At 39.6% G+C, this 19,906-nt stretch overlaps 1 protein-coding gene across 1 annotated transcript in view; it reads left to right on the forward strand.

Moving 5' to 3' along the window:
* Positions 1-19,906, forward strand: part of GLIS3 (GLIS family zinc finger 3) — a 423,786-nt gene that overhangs the window by 349,078 nt on the left and 54,802 nt on the right. Inside the window, 1 exon segment of the mRNA XM_045563912.1 lies at positions 12,361-12,505. Coding sequence (XP_045419868.1) covers positions 12,361-12,505 — 145 coding nt within the window.

Consider the following 19,906-nt stretch of genomic DNA (forward strand, 5'->3'; position numbering starts at 1 on the left):
TTTGTTCATGCATTCCCCAAACATTTATAGAGTACCTTTCATGTGAAAAGAAGCACTGTTTTAGGTTGCTGATCAAACACTCAGGGGTTCTGTTTACAAGGCCCTTTTTTGTCTTCTATGATACGCAGGCATATAAATATAATTTATAAATAACTATTACAAACGTAGAAAACCATAAGCACCACAGCAAGATGAAGAGAAACTGCTCTTTGAATGTAAAAAAGGAATAAATGACTTTGGAATGGAAAGACCTGGGAAAACTTCAAGGGAATAGTGACATTGAATTAGACCCTGGAGAATATGCAGAATGTATTGTAGATATGTGGGGTCTGGAGAAAAAGGGACTCCAGATGAGGGAGGTTTGTGGCCAGAAGTACAGCATAAGACATGAATGAGAACAAACAGGGATTATAGGGGGAAGCATCTTGGCTGTGTGTGACCCCAGTCATGGGACATGAAGTTTCACAGCTGGGTGAGAGCCAGCTTGTTAAAGCCCATGAATTTGGGCTGTGGGTAATGTTTGAGGGGAGTCACTAAAGGGCTTTGAATGGAGGGGACGACATTGTCAATGGTGTACTTAAGGAAAACTTAAACTGACTGTTGAGTATAGGGTGGTTGGGAGTGCAGAAAGCAAGTGCTCGCCATTGAAATGACAGCCTTCAACTTTTAGAAAGAGGTATTTTTAAAATTGTCCAAACACTCATGCACATTAAAATCAGCCTTAAATCTTCGTCAGTCAATCTGTTTTAATTAACTGAAAAGAAGGGAAAAAAAAAAAAAACAGATCCACTGACTTCTGCAGTAAGTCCCTCCCCACACCTCCTAAACTGTAGCATGGGCAGGGGCTGTAGTCAGAAAGCAATTCAAGGGAAGACAATACGGAGCTGGTAAGATGGACGGGGGAAGTAATTACTGGATAGCTGGCTGCTTTAATTAAACCTTGAGAATACTTGAATAGAAAGAAAAATGCTACACTTGAATGGATAGGCTGGAATGTGTGTGGTCACATTAGTGCAATGAGCCGGTGTCGGAGGAATGTATGAAGCGGTGATAAAAATAATCCCTTCATCTTCACAGCCCCATCACCAGGTCCCAGAAGGTGAAGGAGGATGTTTTTCAAGTGAAATTCTGTATTAATATTTCTCTGTTTGTTTAAAAAAAAAGAATCCACCCTTCAGTGCAGTGTTCTGCTTTTGAGATGTACTTCCGGATGTCGCTTGAATCCACCTTTGACTATGTCCATTTGTGTATCATTTTCTAGTCAGAAAAAACATGTGAGGTTCTTGGTGTTGGTTCTAGAAAAATATTGACTTAGGAAGAAAATGGTGTTTGTACAAATGTAATAATACAAAAAAATACATGTTGCATGCCTTTCTGATGTCAACATTTTTTTGAGCCTCAACTCGTAGGCTTTGTCCAGGAGAGCTAGATAGTGGTACAGATTTTGGTAAATAGGACATCTAGATCAAGTATTAGCATCCCCAGAATGTTCTGAAATGTTCTATTGTTGGTCTGGTTTATAATGTATTTCTGTCTCTTCCAAGAGACTATACACGAGCTACATCCTCTGGAGATAGAATAATTCCAGGGTAACATTAATTCTAGAAAACTGCACTCATGTCTTGATTGGCCCCGGGGCTCTGATTCTGAGGCTAACTGAGTAATTATTGATGCAGGTTATCACTCTTAATCATAATGGCCTCTTCTTCTTGAGTAAAAATAAAATCATATATAACACTAGCCGTTGTCCTTAAGTTACTTCATGCAAACCTGTAACAACCCGACAGTTAGTGTTATCACCCTATTGTACAGAGGAAGGTTCTGAAGCCTTAAGAGGTTAAAGATCTTGCCAAAGGCCACACAGTAGTAGACGGCAGAGCTGAGATTTGAACGTGTATCCATTGACCCCAAAGTCCCCATTCTTTTTCCTGTGTTATGTTGCCACACTATGGTATACAAAAAGAAGAAGTTGATATATGTATATATAGAGAGAAAATATCCCAAAAATGGATGGGAGAAAAAAGAAAAGAAGAGTTCGTGTTATGGAGCGTTATGGTGCTTCCACACTGAGTGCTAATGAGATAAAATCATAGAAATAGCAGTTAACGTGTGTGTAACATTGATTATATACCATGTATTGGTGAAAGGCTTTGTTATCTCATGTTATCCTTAATAATAGCCTTATAAATTAAGTGCCATTATTATCTACGTCACACAAAGAGAACTAGGCTAATGCAAGGTTAAACAACTCTTTAGCAGTTGTCTAATACTTCATAAGTAAGGATACGAAAGTTCAAATCCAGGTAGTCTGGATCCCAAGCCCACATTGTTATGTTTTATGATCCATATCACAGATGAGCTATTATTTAAGTGGTTATTAATGGCTTAGTGTTGTTCATAGAGCAGAGGCTATTTTTCACAAATAACTCACTCTTGAGCAGATATTTACCATCATGGTGAGTGCCAGAGGATATTTTTATCAAGTTTGCAGATGCCACTGAAGGGGGCACGTGGTGGCCAGCTGAGTGGTTGACTTATATGACATGCAACCAAGAAGAGGTTCTATACCACCAAACAGCAATGGAGCTTCAGGAAGTTAGCTTCCCAATACAAAGCGCCATCAGAAATAAAAAGCATCACACATGAAAAAAAGATTGAGGGATTTTACATTATGATGAGTTTTATTTGTGCCTCACTACAAACTCTGTGAGGACAGGGAACTCGGTTTTCTTAGGCACTACTTTCTCTGCTGGGCCTAGCATAGTTTTGGGCACTTGGTAAGAAAGCAGTAAATACGTGCTGAATTAATAAATGAATTAATGAATGAACATGGATTTTCAAAAGCTGTTGACCACTTTGGGCTGTATTAATAGAAGTGAAAAGTCAAGACCAAGAGATCTGTTTGTTCTGTTGTACTCTGTCCTGATCAGACAGCTGATTCACTCCTCTATACTAGTATGTGGATATCATTTACAAAATAGTGTGCTACGTGGGAGAGCAGGGACTGACATTTTAGTAAGTGGCTTTTGTGTGCCCAGCATGGTATTAGGTGCTTTCTGTTATCTGATTTAGTTCTCAAAGCAGCCAAGATAGCTAAATATTATCCTTATTTTGCAGGAAGGAACACTATACTTAGGAAAGTGAACGTACATGCCCAGTATCACACAGGAGTTGCACTACAGTTTGTCAGACTAAAAGGCCCAAGCAAGCTCTTCCTACTTAAGTATCCTCTTATCTAGAAAAAACTAAAGATGTTCAGCCTGAAAAAAAGGTGCTGAAGGAGGGCTGACAAAGAAGCTAAACCATGGCTCATTCCAGGGGTGAAATTCTACAACACTACAGCATTTTGAAGCTTCTCAAATATTAAAAGAAGTGTAAAAGTACACTGTGTGGTCTGGGGGAGAAGAGGAGGAATAAACCCCAGAGGATAGATTTATAGTTGGCAGATTATAGTTCAACTTGAGGCAAAACTTTTCTAATGATTGGACCTATTTAGCAATAGAGAGCGCTGGGTGGTAAGGGAGTGTGTTCCCTGTCATCAACAGGATTTAGACAAAGGCTGAATTGCCACCATGGTGTGCAGTAGTGCTGTGAAGTTCAAAACCATAAATTTAAATTAATTACAATTAAATAAAATTAAAAGTTTGCTTCCTCAGTTATCCTAGCCGCATTTGAAGTACTGGTTAACCATGTGTGGCTAGTGACTACCAAGTGGTACAGTCAGAACCTCCCCAGCATGGTGGGAATTTCAGTTGGATAGCTTCGCTACAGAGTTGGTGGACAAGATTTTTGGACCTTAGTTCCTTTGCACTCTGAAATTCTATGTTTCTGTGAATAGTTCCCATCTGTCGTCAGTTTTGACTAAATAACCATTAGTTTTGTTATGTCTATCCTGGCATTTTTTAAATATATCTTACTAAGATCTACCCCAGCATGTATACCCATTCTAATATCTTAGAATGTTCATTAATCGGCTATAGATAAAACACTGGGCCTTTGACATCGCTGTGAACCAAACAGATATCCCCTATACAGAAGCTCAGGGTGCCTAGTTGCACACTCATGTTCCCAAAGAGATTTCTTCCAGTGCTATTTTTCTGTCTTCACTCTCATTTCTTTCCCTCTTTACAAATTGGTCATTCCCAAAGGAAACAAATTGATAGCAGATTGTAGGAAATTAATTACCTATGATATGCCAAAGCCACTTGCTAAATGTCAGTGCTGAGGAATCCCCTAGAAATGGAATTCTTAGATTTAACTGAAAATTAATTGTAATTAATATAATAGGTTAATTCATTGTAATTGTTTCTAAGCCTTTTGGCAATGAGCTAATTCCCTGAGATCCGCATTGCTTGAAGTGTCGTAGAGCACTTGATGAGAACATTCTGGTAATAAACCTTAACCTTGTGGGGAAAACTCCTCCCTGTCTTGCCTTCTGGCTGAGTTTCTTCAGAAACATATTTTGGTGGCATTTGATCCTGGAGACGGAGGAATCTCTATATGGTGATGCACAAACATGCAGGGCCCGGGTGGACTCTGCTCACTGGAGAAGGGAAAACAAAAGGCCTTTGATTGTGCCTCCTTTTCTTTGGAAGTAGGTCTCCCTTCAGACTAACAGAATGCCTTTGCTCCTGGAATTCAATGGAATGGAACTGAAAATTGAAGAATCTGGGCCTTTTTCCCTTTTCTGATTATTTCCACTTGACTCACTTAATCTTGGGCAATTATTTAATCATATCTGAAATGAGAAAATGACGGGAGTAGAATTTCCATCACCTGTTTTGAGAGCTTATAAACATTAACAGAACAGTCTGGAACAACAACAACAAAAAAAAAAACAACAAATATAAATCACAATGGATGGTGCCTTGCCTTGTTTTTATATATTGGGAAAAATCCTTGCATTGTTAGGGAAGCAGCTCACATTTCCGCATGCAGGAAACCTTGTCAAACCGTGATGGGTGTTTTCACTATGAAGGTTGAAAAACTCATTTGGAACAAATTTTCATAATGGGGGAGTGTAGAGAACCTGAGGAGCCAATTTGTTTACTTCCACCTGGATAGGCTGAGAAATTAAGCCCTAAAATGGTTCATTGAAGATCAGAATCATGAACACTCAAAGACTCACAGATTGGTTTCTGAGACTCAGAGCTGTCTCGTGTCTGTCCACGAGCCTTACCGCAGTTTTATAGAGAGAAGGATGCAGGCAGTCCTAACAGCTGACAGCTAAGTCAGGATTCAATGTACAAAAACTTTCTGACAATTGGAACTGTCTAAAATTGAAGTTCATGGCCACAATAGGAAGTTGCCCTTTCCTATAGGGTATCAAGCCGCAGAGTCTGGAAGAGCCACATGCTGGGGTTGCTGTCAGGAAAGTCAGACCCAGACAGAGGTTTGGGCACGGTGACATCTGAAGCTCCTTTGAATGCTGATTATTCTTGTCAGTTAGGGTTTTATTTTTAATTTAGTCTCCACAGTTAGGTTTTTAGTATTATCCATAATGGTCCAGAACACCCCACTTTCATTAAACATCTGATTACCTTACCCCTGGTATGTGGGCAGAGTGGGTACAGAAGAGAAATGAGTGAATGCACATCCAAGCATCCTTTTAAGTGCTTCTGATTTCTGATTGGTTCTCAGCTTTCCTGAACCAAATTAAACTAAGTTTGGAGTGTTTACCAAGTCGGGTGCTCCACAAGCCCCCTGTGAGCCAAGGATTCAGGTGCATGTGGCTTAGTAAAGAGGAACCCCAAGGGTGGATAGGTGGAATCAGCCTCAACCTGATCCCACAGGAAGCTCTGGAGCAAAACTTAAACACCTCAGAGTTTGTCCCACTTCACGGCAAAGGAGCACTGTTTAGTCATGGACGTGTGTGTGTTTGGGGGGGTGGGGTGCTAACTAGCTGTTGGCTCTGAAGTACACACAAGCTGGGGGATGGGCACACCAAAGCTTGGGATGGGGGCGGCATGTTGCTAATCAGAGGGGTCAGAAGGGAGCTGGGCAGGTGTCTTTGAAATTCTCCCTTAGGAGGGCAGATTAAGAGATGACCACATTGTATATTGTAGATATATTCACACACCAGTAGAGATTGCAACTTCCTTCGATAAAGAATTGTGGCTCATTCTTACAAATCCAGTTGGCAGTTAGTGACTAAATGATATACCACAATACTGCTGGGGTGCTGAGGGGTTTTAAAAGCTTAAGAGGCAATCAGCCCAATCCTCGTGGACTGGGTCAAGATCATCTCATCTCAGGATCAAAGCGTCACCACTACAGTGTTCCCATCCTGAGAACCAGGGCTGATCATCAAGGGAACAGAGATGGTGCTCTGCAACCACTGGGCCTGTGTTTAGGATGCAGGAGATAAGGCATGATGAGTGCCATGCTTTATTCAGACACTCATGTTACTGGGCCAGGACCAAGCCAGGTGACAAACCTGCAGGGGAAGGTACGGCAAAACCAAGCAGGAGTGGTCTGTTCTGTTTTACTGCTTCAATCTCTACTCCAACAAAGACCACTTTCCCTAAAGGACGTGGGTGTCAGAATACACACAGTGGTGACGAGGTGTGCTGGGGACCTTTCCAGAGAACCTGGCTGCCCTTTGTTCTTTCCTTCCTAGACCAAGATATGAATCATAGGCTCCTGGTGATCAGAGGAAGGGAAAGTGTATAAGCCTGTCAGTGTGGTATGGGGGGAAGAAGAAAGTTGGGGGTGAATTATTTCTTGAGCCAGTATAATGTAAAGCCTAAGAGCCTGACTTTGGATTCTAACACACCCGAATCTGAGTCTGACATTTACTAGCTGTGTAATTCTATTAATAACGTTCTCATCTCCACCATGGAAATCACAGTAGTATGGACCTCATAGAGTTGTTGCAGGGCACACAGGATCAAGCACATTGTAGGGATTCGGTGTGTATTTATTGAGTTGAAATGCAGCCTATAACAGTGTGTCATGTTCATTGCACATTCCAGCCCTTTTCTGTGGGATTCATCTGTGGGATGCTCTTTCCTTCTTGACCCAAAACAGAACATCATATGGTAGTGGTTTTAAAGTACGTCCTAATAGTATCTGTATCAGTCATGGTTCTCCAGAAAACAGAACCAGTAGGAGATGTATATATTTGTAATATATGTGTGTGTGGACAGAGAGAGAGAGAGAGAGAGAGGTTGATTTCAAGAAATTGGCTTACAAGATTGTGGGCGCTGGCAAGTCAGAAATGTGTGGAGCAGGCGGGCAGGCTAGAAACGCTCGGGCAGGAACTATTGCTGCAGCCCAGAGGAAGAATTTCTGCTTTTTTAGTGAAACCTTAGTTTTTTATTCTTAAGGCCTTTCACTGATTGCATGAGGCCCACTCAGGTTGTAGGAGTGATCTCCTACATTTAAAGTCAACTGTCTGTGGGTGTGAACCCCATCTACAGAATTCCTTCGCAGCAACACCTAGTTTGATTGAATAGCTGGGTACTAAAGCCTAGGCAAGTTGGCACATAAATTGAACCATCACAGTATCCAGACCTCACTGATCATATGGGCTCTCAAAGAAGGGGAGACAACGTGCCTATGAGAGGGTGGATATAAACAGGGGATGAGATGAGTCTCCCAGGAAGCAAAGGGTAGAGACCCTGCAAAGGTTTCCTACTGCACTAAGACTAAAAGCCAAAGTCTTTATTGAGGGCTGTACGGTCCTGTGTGACCTGGCCCTGTCCCTACTCCACCCACAGACTTCATTTCCCACTTTTCTCCCCACATTATCCCGCTTCAGCCACACTGGCCTCCTTATAGTTCCCTCCTTCTGGAACTTTCTTCCCCTGGATATTCACTTAGCTAAGTTCTGTACCTCCTTCAAGTCTTTGCTAAAATAGGTCTTCTCAAGGAGGCCACAATTCTCCCTCTGACTCCCAGTCTCACCTACCCTTCTCTTTGTATTCTTTTTTCCATTGCACTTACCACCTTCACTACAATTTATTTATTTTAGTTTGTTTATTATTGTTTATTGTCTCCCTTCTCTAGAATTTAAAGGCCTCTGAGGGAATCGTTGTTTCGATGGCTGTTGTATTTCATGCCCCTAGAACAGCGCCTGGCACATAGTTGAGGCCCAAGAACTGTGTTCAGTGGATGGATGAGGAGGAGAAAGCAGGGCGGTGCTGCTCTGGAGCTAATGGTGTGGTGAGGGCAGCTCAGCTGAGCGATCGCAGGGCACCATTCACATAGACTACAGCATGAGCAAAGGTCCCTGTGCCGCGCAACACAGCTGTCCCTTAAAACAGATGAATTAATGATCAGTGGCTCCAAATCCCACTTCTTTCTACAAAGAGCAGTGAAGATTTCATGAAGGACAAGTCCTTTGCTGTCCCCTAAGGGCAGGTATTAAACAAGATTGACTTTTAAACCAGTTTTATCCTTCTGAAAGAAAATACATGTCCAAATTGTTTTTAAGAAGTGATCCTCATTTACCATCTATTATTATAAGATCTGAAGAGAGACAGTCGGAGGTGTAGATAGGGAACTGAAGAATCTTCTCTATGATAACCCGTTGGTATTTAATTAGTGCCACAGGAGATGACACTAAACTTTTAAGGTCTAGATATCCCAAGGAGGCTTCTTACAAGATATTTTATGATGACAAGATACAAAACATGACACATTCACCCCTACATGGGTTTGAACGAACTTTCCCAGTATTTCCAAGTCTAATGACCTGCAAACATTCCTAGCATTTGTCCTTATCTTCTCCTCCCAGTGGCCTTTCCTAATGCCTACTAATTAAAGGCCTAAAATCTCTGTTCAGAAAGATTTTTATTAGCAACAGCTAATCAAAGAAGATAAGATGGTAAGATTTCAGTTCCGACATTAAAGAATACTAGGTTTTTATAATTCCATGTTTCCACAATTCCTTTCCTCTTTCCATAATCAGAAAAATCTTAGTTCTCATCAAAATTCTTAGAGGCCAGTGGTTCTGAAAGTGTGGCATCCCCAGACCAACAGCATCATTACCACCTGGGGACTTAGAAGTGCACCACAGACCTACTGAACCGGCAGCTCTGGAGTGGAGCCCTGCAGGTGCATGCCCAGGTTTGAGAACCACAGTTAGAGACCCCTCCCACCATTGAAAAATTTCCCTTTCTCTTCTTTATGTCTCCCTAGCAGCTAAGAAGATGTTAAAATATGCATTATTTAATTGTTTTATGTGAATAGTTGGGCCTCTTATTGCAAATATAAAACTGTATTCTGTTGAAAGACACCCCTCCCAGAAGATTCTTCTTGGGCATCCTGCCTCACCCATTAGATAATTTCGATACTACAAAATGTTTAACAACCTTAAATGATCTGGAAGGCCTTTTCCTGGTCTAATGATCTGGGAGGGGTACTAAACTTAACATATCGTTACTACATTTCTGTGCATATGGGCCTTCTTTGGAAATTTTACATAAGGTCAAAATTTAGGCTTGTCCAATTTAAGAAGTACTTTCTAGAACCATGTCTAATCGCAGAGAAAACCAAATTAACTCTCACCACAAAGTCATATGGAATCACACTCTTGGAAAACATGAATACTTATTAAAGCCTAAGGAAGAATTGTTTGCCCTTGACGCCAGCAGTAACCGTGGCCGTGAAATTTCTTGGAAATACCTCATTGGTACCAGTAACTATAAAACCCTAGAGTAGGTGGTAATAGAAAGCAGAGAAGCATTCATGTCTGCCCTTAGTAGAAAATGTGGACCCCAGATCATATTTTAATGATGGAAGATAAATTAGAAGTGATCACCAGAACTCATTCTAAGCCTTGATTTTTTTCCAGTTTTTCCTATGCAGCATGTATTAGGTTAGTACCAAAATAACAAACATACCTTCCGAAGGCCCTGAGAGGGTTAGACATTAACACAGATCGTCTTGGTCAATGCCAATGTGCCAAAGCTGAGGAAATTATAATGAAAGTATGTCTCATTTGCTACACGTGTTAAATGCTCCTTCCCTTGGTCTGTATTCTTGGACTAAGACCTGGACACATATTTGTCTCTTTATGAAGCTTTTGAGATCCAAGAAATACTATTCTTTAAATAATAGTAACTTACTGATATTGTGTGTGTGTGTGTGTATGTGTGTGTGTGTGTGTTTCTCTCTGATCAGAATGTGGTCATAGTCATTGTCAATAGTGTGCTGGAAATTTTTAACAACCAGCTCTCCAGATGAAAAAGCCCGAGTTTGTAGCATTTTCCAATTTCCATGGTGTAAATATTTTCATCATAACCAGTTTCAAGCTATGAGACATCATTACGTAGAAAGTTTGGAGAAGAAGCACACAATTGACACTCTCAGATTAGTACAAGCCAACTCTAGTACATCATTGGAAGGTAGAAAATTCAGAAAGCAGAGGAAAGGATAAAAAAGTGAAGGAAATAAATTCATAATATTGCTATTGAGAACAAAAATAAGTTTTAATACTGGATTATATTACCTTCTGATATTTTGTGTATGTGTTTTTATGTAATTATCATTTTATGTATATAATTTTGTGTTTTGGTTTTGTGTTTATGAATATCATTTTAATGGTTGCATAATATTCCATCAAATTGGTGTGAGATCAGTTGTTAGTTCTAAGTATGGACATTTAAGACATTTAAATAACATTTCCTGATTTGGTATTACTATAAATAATACTATATATCCTCCTGTGTGTGTTTGTGTGTGTGTGTGTGTGTGTGTGTGTCTAGGTATAAATCTTCCTTAACATTTCTGGCTATTTCCTTAAGACAGGTTCTAGAATCAAAATATTTCAATGATAGATCTTGAAAAAATATACCCAGGTAACATCGAGAACATTTGTACCGATATATGCTCCTACCAACAGTGTTTAAGATTGCCTCCTTCATTATATCTACTACTACTTCTTTTTTAAAGCTTCGGATAATTTGATAAGTGTAAAAAATTAGTTTTAGCATTGCACTTCTTTGCAAGTATGCTGAACATTTTTCATGGTTATTACCATTTCTCTTTCTCCTTTTTAACAGTTTCTGTTCACGTCAAGGCTTTATCCAGCCTCTCCTCCCCACTCCCCTTACATCTCTGGTTTCAGTCTCGGTGTCTCTTCCCCAGGCCCCAGGCTCACTGTGCCCCAGCCTTGCTGCTCTTCATGTCATCCAGGCACACGGCAGGGCAGCAGGTTCTTCCCCCACAGGTCTGCAGGGCCCATTCCTCACTTCTTCGAAGGCTTTTTACAAATGTCATCTCCAGGAGGCTTTCCCTGATCCCCTGTCTAAAGTTGCCACCCCTCATACCTTACTCACTGTCTCCCTTCTCTCCATTACTTTTCTCTATAGCATTTATCTCCATCTGATGTTGTATATGTTTCATTATTCATCATCTGCTTCCGCACCTAGAGTGTAAGTTCCATAAAGGCAGTCAGCATTTCTAGGGTCTAGAGGAGTGTGTGACACTCACTAAATATTTGCTGAATGTGTAAGTATACTCTAGCCCTGTATCTAAAGGTTTAGTATTGTCTTTATAAAAGTCATACCCTCTTTAAATACCGAAGATGATAACACTTTGTAATATTTGTAACAAATGTATCTCTATATTGTTTTTAAGGTATTATGTTTTTGTAAAAGCACAAGATTTTACATCACTAAATCTTCTACTGTGATTTTTTTCTCTGTTGAATTACACTCACAAAATTCTTATAAAGAGAGGAGATAACCTTTCACATACACTTTATTCTAATGTTTTTTATGGCTTGATTTTTTACATGTAGCTCAATATGTAAAGAATTTATTTTATTATATGTGATAAATGAAGATCTGAATTGTTTTAGTTTCATGTAACTTACTGTTGAGTTTTTGTTGCTGTTAATGATATTGGCTTTTCTTTTAATCATGTTCCATAATATTTTAAAATTTAACTAGAGTATTTTTCTTTCATGTAAAATCTATAGGAGTCAAATCTCAATGGACATTTCTTAATTATCTCTGAGATATTTTCATGATACTATATCTGTATTTTAAAAGCACTTTCAAACATAGACTAAATCCACTTGAGTTTGTTTTTGTTATCACTACAACTTCTGATAAGATACAGAGCAAATAAAAGGAAATATAATAGGAAGTTGAGTTCCCAGGGGTGGAAATATCAAGCACTGAAGTCCAATACGCCTCTAGCCATATTTTCCTGAAGCACCTGCCAGGTGTTACTAGGATTGACGAACTGACCCTTTTATTAACGCTCTGTGCCTTGCCCATACTTGCTGCTTGATAAATTTTTGAGGATTGAATTGTATCAAACCTCAGGGCATCATGCATTTTCAGGAAAGTATGCCAAGGACCAGCTTACCTTATCGATCTCTCTTCTGTTCTCTCCTTCTCTTAGTTGCGTTCCAGCACAGAACTCCATCCAGACCTGCTCACGGATTGCCTCACTGTGCAGCCTCTGCAGCCGGCCACTTCCCCGAGAGATGCTGCTGCAGAGGGGACTGTGGGATGCTCTCCCGGGCCTGGGCCTGACCTCTATCCAGGTAAAGACAGCCAGGGCAGAGCCAGCCACAGCTACCCTCCTTTAGACCTTTCACCCTGGTTAAAGGGAATGCTCACATGAACAAAAATTCTCCTAAGATCATCTGTATTTTGCTTTATCAATGGGCTGCAAATCGGTCTCCACCCGTTCTGATTCCTTAGCTGGGTTTGGTAACAGACTGTTCTTTCTCATAAAGAAACAAAGTAAAAAAGTGCATTAGCTCTTTTAGTTCTGAACTTCTGTGCACTCAATCCTATCTGGTACCTTAAATTTATGTATATGGCCTGAACTTTTGTATCCCCATAATAAGCTGAAATGAAAAAAAAAATTTACTAACTTGATTTAGACTCAAAGGAAAGGGTTCCCCCTCAAGTAGGTAACACGCTGCATGTGGATTTCTTAATGGAATAGTCATTGTTATCTTTGTCTTTTAAAAGGAAGCCCCAGGTCTCTGAGAAAATTTTCACATCAGTAAACCAACTTGCAAAAATGTTCATTAATGTTTGCCAACCATTGGAGGAGGGGAGATGGGATGGCACTCCCAGACCACCTTCCTTCTTCCTGGGTTTGAATAATGGATGACTCTATATTTGGGAAATTACATGTATATAATAAAAAATAAGAAAAATAAGAAAGGATTATCATGCAATAAGAAAGTTATTTTTCTTTTACTTTCTCTTGTCTGGGTTCTTATGCACTTTCTATAATGGTGATGTACTTATGCAGATATAATTAATTATCATCCTTACATATGGAAAGCTCTTACTGTCATGCTACGAATATGAAAACAAAAGTTTCACCAGGTCCACATTTCTAATGAGAATTGTCTATCTTCTATGGGTTGCAAATCCCACTCTCACTCCCATCTGATTCCAGAGTCAGGTTTGGCAGCTAACTATTTTTTCTTTTGAAAAATGCTAATAAGCTATTGAGAATTAAGAATTTACAGGTGCATTACAGTGGAATAGGAAAAAGAGATGCTTGTATAACTTTTTAAACTTGATAGTTCTCAGCTGATCCAAAAGCAAGGGTGAAAGGCATTTGGCAAATATTTCAAAAGTGTCAGTCATCGAGATATCCTTAATAGTGGATGAATGTCAATGGACCTTTATCAGTTGCTTTGGGTATTTATTCTTAGAGACAACATGGCCTCTGTTTTTTGAGACCCAGAGAGATGAGCTTAAAACTTACTTGAATGGCTGACCAGTCTTACAGAGTTTTCAGGTACAGATGTATATACACATATGAGATATGCCAATGTACAGTGTTACCAACACATACATACGTATTTTGTATTAAATATATACTTGAAAAAGCATGACTGGCTTTTGTTTGTATATGTCTGTTTGATTTGTCAGATATTTGATATATGAACATTTATTCCAGCACATGAAATTAACAATCAGTTTAAAACAGCCTACAAAGCATTCCCCTATTTCTTCAGTCCATAAATCTATAATTTCACTGAAGACCTGAAACCCAACAGTTAAAGGTCAAAGCTAACCAGAAATGATTGGGAAATGGCCCAGCAACCGATATAAATAGTTTCTAGCAATGGGTTAGTCTTGTTGCATTTAAACCTCTTGGAAATTGGTTTGCGAACTAATGATACCTGTATCTGTGGAAAACATTAGCACCTTTGCCGTATGTGGCATACAGCATATTGCTCGTGTTCCAAATTGTCACTTTCATTTTGGTGTGTGTGTTTGTACGTCTGGTAGTGTTTTTAAAATTTTAGAGTTTTAAACTTTGAATGGTTTAGTTTGAAAATGGTTTTGTCATTCCCAATAGATACCCACTTTTTGTTTATGACACTTTTGTATATTTGTTCCTCAAAAAGATTTTGAGCTCTTGGATTTGAATTTCCAGCTGTGGTGGGTGAACCACCATAACAGGTGAGGAAGGCTAAGTTGCCACAGCCATCAGTGGAGCGTCTTCAGGTTGAACCCAATTTTCTGTGACCCTGACAACACTTGAAACAGGCAGAAGGCCATCTCGCTCAGCTTTGTTCCTGGAATTTTACTTCTCCAGGTAGCTTATAGCTGTCAAAGTTTATCCTCCCTGCTTCTTTCCTTATCCCTCCTTCCCTTAGGTCCTATTTTACTTTCTAAGTTTCTGCCATTTTAAAAAAAAATTAATTATGCCTTTTGTTTTGCTGGGTAGGCAGCAAACCCAGAGGGGCGAACCAGACAGGAGGAAAAATGACAAAACAAAAACGATAAACCTTCCGTTAAAAGTTCTAGAAATGCAGTTGTCGAGTGTGCATGTTCACACCAGCTGCAAACCTGCCCTGTAGATCTGTGGAAAGATGCCAAACTGTAAGAAATGCCAAAGGTGTAAAAGGAAACTTCATCAATGAGGTAAATGTAAAATCTGAAGTGTTAAGGCAATTTGACAAAGATTAAGACTTGGCTAAATGGCAAAAGTACTTGGAGTTATTCCCTTTACCTTCTATTATACAATATCAAGAAAATATTTGTTTAATGATTGTCAAGCACTTATGCCTTTAAGTGCTAGTATGTTAATTTATCACAGAAAACATTTTGACGGAAACCTGTTGAGTATATATGGGCATAGGATAGGAAGCAGTTAAAGTTGGCATTAAACACCACAATCTTTCAGAAGGCAGGGCAATGAAGGACTAGTGGTCTGAGGAAGTCACGGTTTTGCAATGGAAAATTTTAATGGCTAATAGATGATGATTTGTACGATTCCAAGAGAAGGATAGTTTGCACAGCATTAAGGTGAAGAGGGAAGATGACAGTTGTGACACATACAAATCTTATCTTGCAAGTCTCCTGAAATGTTGGTTTCCTTTATTGAAACAAATTTCTCAGGTTGATAAAACAGAGCTTGATTGGAAAGGATTGCCCAAAAAGACCTTTATTTCTGTGGAAGAAAATAGCATCCCAGGTTAAAGCAGCCAAATATCACTCGAGGCCACACTGAGGATGATTTTAAATGGAGGTGTTTACTTGTCTACTATTCTGAAAGTCCCAGGGCTCCCCCGGCCTGCTTCCGAGCTAACCTAAGAGCAGTGTTGTGATCTAATGGGAAGGCCAGGCAGCAAAGAGCAAGCCTCAGGGATGGTTCACTTAAATTTTCTGCCCTTTTCTTCAGAGGGTCTATGCCCCAGATAGACAACATTGCAGAGAAGCCTGTAAATTTAGGTGATTTATTGGATAATCTGAGGGAGACTGTTGATAGCCAGTAGATTGAGGTGTGAATGACACTTTCGTGCCTTAGTACTTGTGTAGATCTGGTTTGCTCCTATGATGAACTGGTGGAGCATGTAAGCCTGCAATTTAGTAACTCAGTCTGCAACACCATGGACGGCCTGGACCAGTGCCTGGTCTTGGCAGGGGGTCCATTTGCTAATAAAGATCGCTCTGTAGAAGATGATCTGTCCTATGGGTGATCACAAAAATTATGGCTCCCTCCAAACCGAAGCTGTTCTACGGAGTCAGTAAAACATGACTTTAGCAAATGACCTAAGCCATGAAGACATCATGGAGGCCATCGTGGTTGAGAGGTTTGAGTCCCACAGAAACACAGTTGTAACAAAAGGAATCTGCACAAATAAGGGGGTTTCATCGGTACCACTTCTATTGGATTGTAAAATGATTGTATGTTTCGAGCTTACAAGTCCTGTTGAATTTTCCAAATTTAGAATGTAACCCTAGATTTCTCAGGAAAAAGATAGGTGTTTTGTTCAGATATGGAAATGTAGAAGGAAAATAAAGACTTTTTTCTAGAGCAGGAATTTTTGAAGTCATATGTTGTCATTTCCTTTGCTCCACCCTCATTACTGAGAGGTGAGGTCTTCTTCCTCACAATGTCATTATTTTTTGTAATAAATAGCACCATATTAAATCTATGCAGGATTTAACGTACTTCTTGAAATAGTTAATGTTTCGTTTCAGTGTACTTTTATGGTATATGTTTTAATACATTTTTCTACATTCTTATGTTGAGTATATTTGCTGCCATGGGACAGCTTGCAGAGTTGTAAGTGTTAGAAATAATTTTCTATAAAAGTGCCTCATATAGTCTGTTCTCAAAAAGTGGTTGTTAATTTAGAGACTTTATTAGAGGGTTCTAAATTGACACACAAATTTCCCAGTAGGTTAAACTTTATAGGGGCGTTGTGAAGATTAAACAACATGATCTATATAAAAGTCTTTAAAAAGAGCATTATAAAATGCATAGTTTTTGCTTGCATTAACTTCAAAAGCACTGCTTTGCTTAGAATTCATGAAGCTGAAAAAGAAACAGAACAATTTCGAAATGGGTAGTGGACAGAAGAAGGTGGAGATTCAGGGTACAAAAGGGATCTAAAGGGAAACATTTGGCAATAGCCTATTTGTGACATCTCCTCTGATGTTCCCTTGAATTGCTGTCAAAATTTTATATTGTTTTTGTAACATCTCTTGTATCTGTGGTTTATCCACCGAGTTGGATTAGAGACTCAGTGAGGGTAAGAGCAAGCCTCATACTTCTCTGTTGTAGGCACTGATACCTTTAACCTGTCAACTGAGCCCTCCCTCGTCCTGAGCCAATCCTTTAGCAGGCATCAAATCACCTGGAAGGCTTGTGAAAATACAGTTTCCTGGTCGTCTCCCTCCCCAACTCTCCCTCCCTGATTTTCTGATTCGTAGGTCTGAATAAGTCCCAAGAATTTGCATTTCTGCCAGGTATTTCTAACAAGTTCCCAGGTGATACCAAGCGCTGCTGGTCCAGGGACCACACTTTGAAAACCATTGTTCTGGATGATAAAATGTGGGAATGTAACTTCTGACAAAATATGATCTGAATTTTGGCCAGAGCGTTGGTAGACTAAGAATTGTACTGTAGTATGTATTTCTGTTTGTCACTACAGGAAGCCTATAGGCAGATATTTTGTTTGCCACCCCACACCAGTATTACAGTGGCACTGCTTCTGTTTTGATTAAGAGTGAGATCTTATAACCAATCATCTAAAAAAAATTAAAATTCCGATTCCCAGCCAGCACGGGGCACATTTGCATGTATGTAGCTAATGTTAATGCTTTTATATGTTTGCAGGCTTGCTTAATTTGATGCTTTAATTTTCCATATCCACTTATTCCCTTGTATTCATGTTAGTTTTTTACGCAAGATTAAGCTGAATTACTCAGTTTTATAATATGCACAAGTTTTTGCTGTAAAAATATTTTTGTGGGTGAACAAAAACAATTCCGCATGTCACTGAAGAGGAGTGGAAGTAGTGAGGCTGGGCAATTGTAGCTTTATTCCTATTGGGAAAAGTGTTGGTTATCTTTATGCTATTATTTCTCCTTTTCCTCATTTAATATTATTTTCCCAGCACTCAAATGGGATATGAAAATAGAAAGTCAGGTCTACTTTAAGATGTACCCCAAGTAGATCTTAAGGGACAGACGGATGGCAAGACAGAGAATTCAGGATAGAATTTCTGGAATGAGAAGTTAATGCTTTTTGTAGTTAGGAGGTTATAGGTCCAACTTCTGAGTCCAGAGTTCTGACTTTCTGCTTCAACTGAATTTACCTTCAAGGAAAGAAAGAAATAAGTAGTTATGTCTCTTTCAAGTGAAGAATAAAGAAAAAAGAAACTGGACATTTTCAAGGTGTTTGTAGTCATAGTGAAAGTTCCTCTTTTACACTTGTGTGAGCACTAAAAATAAATGTTAAGAATGGCAAAAGACTCTAAATCGAAGGACATTAATGAATTAACTTGGAGATTGCTTGTCATATCTCACAGTAATAAGAGAGTATATTTTAGGCACTGAATAAAGGGAGCATTGTGGAATCGTATTAATTCCCTGCAACTAGCAGCACTGTCTCAGAAAACTGGCTTTTATAGTGTTTTCCTCAGTATTGTCAGAGACTGATCTGCCCCGCTCAGGTGCCCTGGCCATGACTGGAACCATCCACAGTTCTGCCTTAACACCAAGCATGGATTCATCGGAAGTTACAGCTGCCTCCCTGGAGTCTCAGGCTTCCTACCTAAGTTTCAAGGCTGCTTTTGCCTCACTTCCAGGACCCCCTGTTTCTGGTTGTGCCCAGAGCTTGCTCCTGGAACCCCAGCCCTGTTCTCTCATAGGGGATTTAGCTGCTCATGTCTGCTCCTGCTCTGACTGTCCATGGGCTCTGGATTTCAAAGTTGAGTTTTACCCTAGAGTTTTTCTTAACACCTAACAACACCCTAAGATGTCAGAGGTTTATATGCTTCACTGGAACCTTTTCCCTGGGGGTGTAGAGAAAGTTCTTATTTCCACCTTCTGAGAATGGGTGGCTGCAGAAAGTGAACTCTTCAGTGTTCAAAAGAAAAAGAGAAAAATTCTCATCAATGTGCATAGGAGTTTACTCCTAAGCTGGTTCACAGGGATGCTTATCAAGCATTTCGGAGAAATGGATGTATTTCATTAAAAATGCAATGCATCAACTGCCCCAGAAGACTTTGTGATTAGGAACGGACTAAGGAAGTTTGGGGTTATATTACTAACCCTGTTTTGTACAATTCTTCTGATCATCTGTGTAGCCAGTCTACACTCAAATGTAACATTTATAAGTGTAAATGTTATTAATACTTCTTCCTCTAACTCAGATTTTCCTCTTACTGAGATCAATTGCTGGATTCAATGACATAAAGAGTTCTTAAAACATAGTAAGTGTTCAACATGTATTAGTTCTAATTATTGTTGCTTTTATCCAAATACTAGAAAAATACATGTTATAGTTTTATGAAGCAGATAGGGAACAGGTGCCACAAATTACCCACAATCCTCATTTATTTTCTCTTTCTGGAAATGCGAAGAAATGTAAACCTAAACAAATTGGGAATTTAATCAGCATCATTCAGTAGAAATGAAGAAAACTAAAATATATTTCCTTACATTTTGTTTTCCAGTATTTTGCCAGTAGTTCACATGCCATTTTTTAATGAAAGAAATCTACTGTAGGTCTCTAACGAAAAACACACTGGGCTAAGTAACCCATCACTTGGGTGGCAGTGCTCCCAAACTCACACAGTCAAAATTGTGTTTTGATGGTTACTAGGGTTTGGGTTTTCAAACCCACTTGTGTTTTTTATTTTGTTTTGTTTTTGTTTTTTAAGAAATGTGTGTGCTATGGCAGAATGACAGTGGTTCCCAACCTTTCTGGCACCTGAGTCCGGTTTCATGGGAGACAGTTTTTCCATGTCCATGGATGGGAGGCAGGTGGAGGGGAGTGGGGTTTGTGGAGCTCAGGTGGTGAGGCGAGCGATGGGGAGCAGCAGCTGTAAATATAGATGAAGCTTCGCTGGCTTGCTCCCCGCTCACCTCCTGCTGTTGTGCGCACCCCACCTCCCCCACCCTGTTTCTTAAGTTTCATGGGAGACAATTTTTCCACATACGGGGGTTTT

The sequence above is a fragment of the Lemur catta genome, chromosome 10 (genome assembly GCF_020740605.2).
Source record: "Lemur catta isolate mLemCat1 chromosome 10, mLemCat1.pri, whole genome shotgun sequence".
Taxonomy (NCBI): Eukaryota; Metazoa; Chordata; class Mammalia; order Primates; family Lemuridae; genus Lemur; species Lemur catta.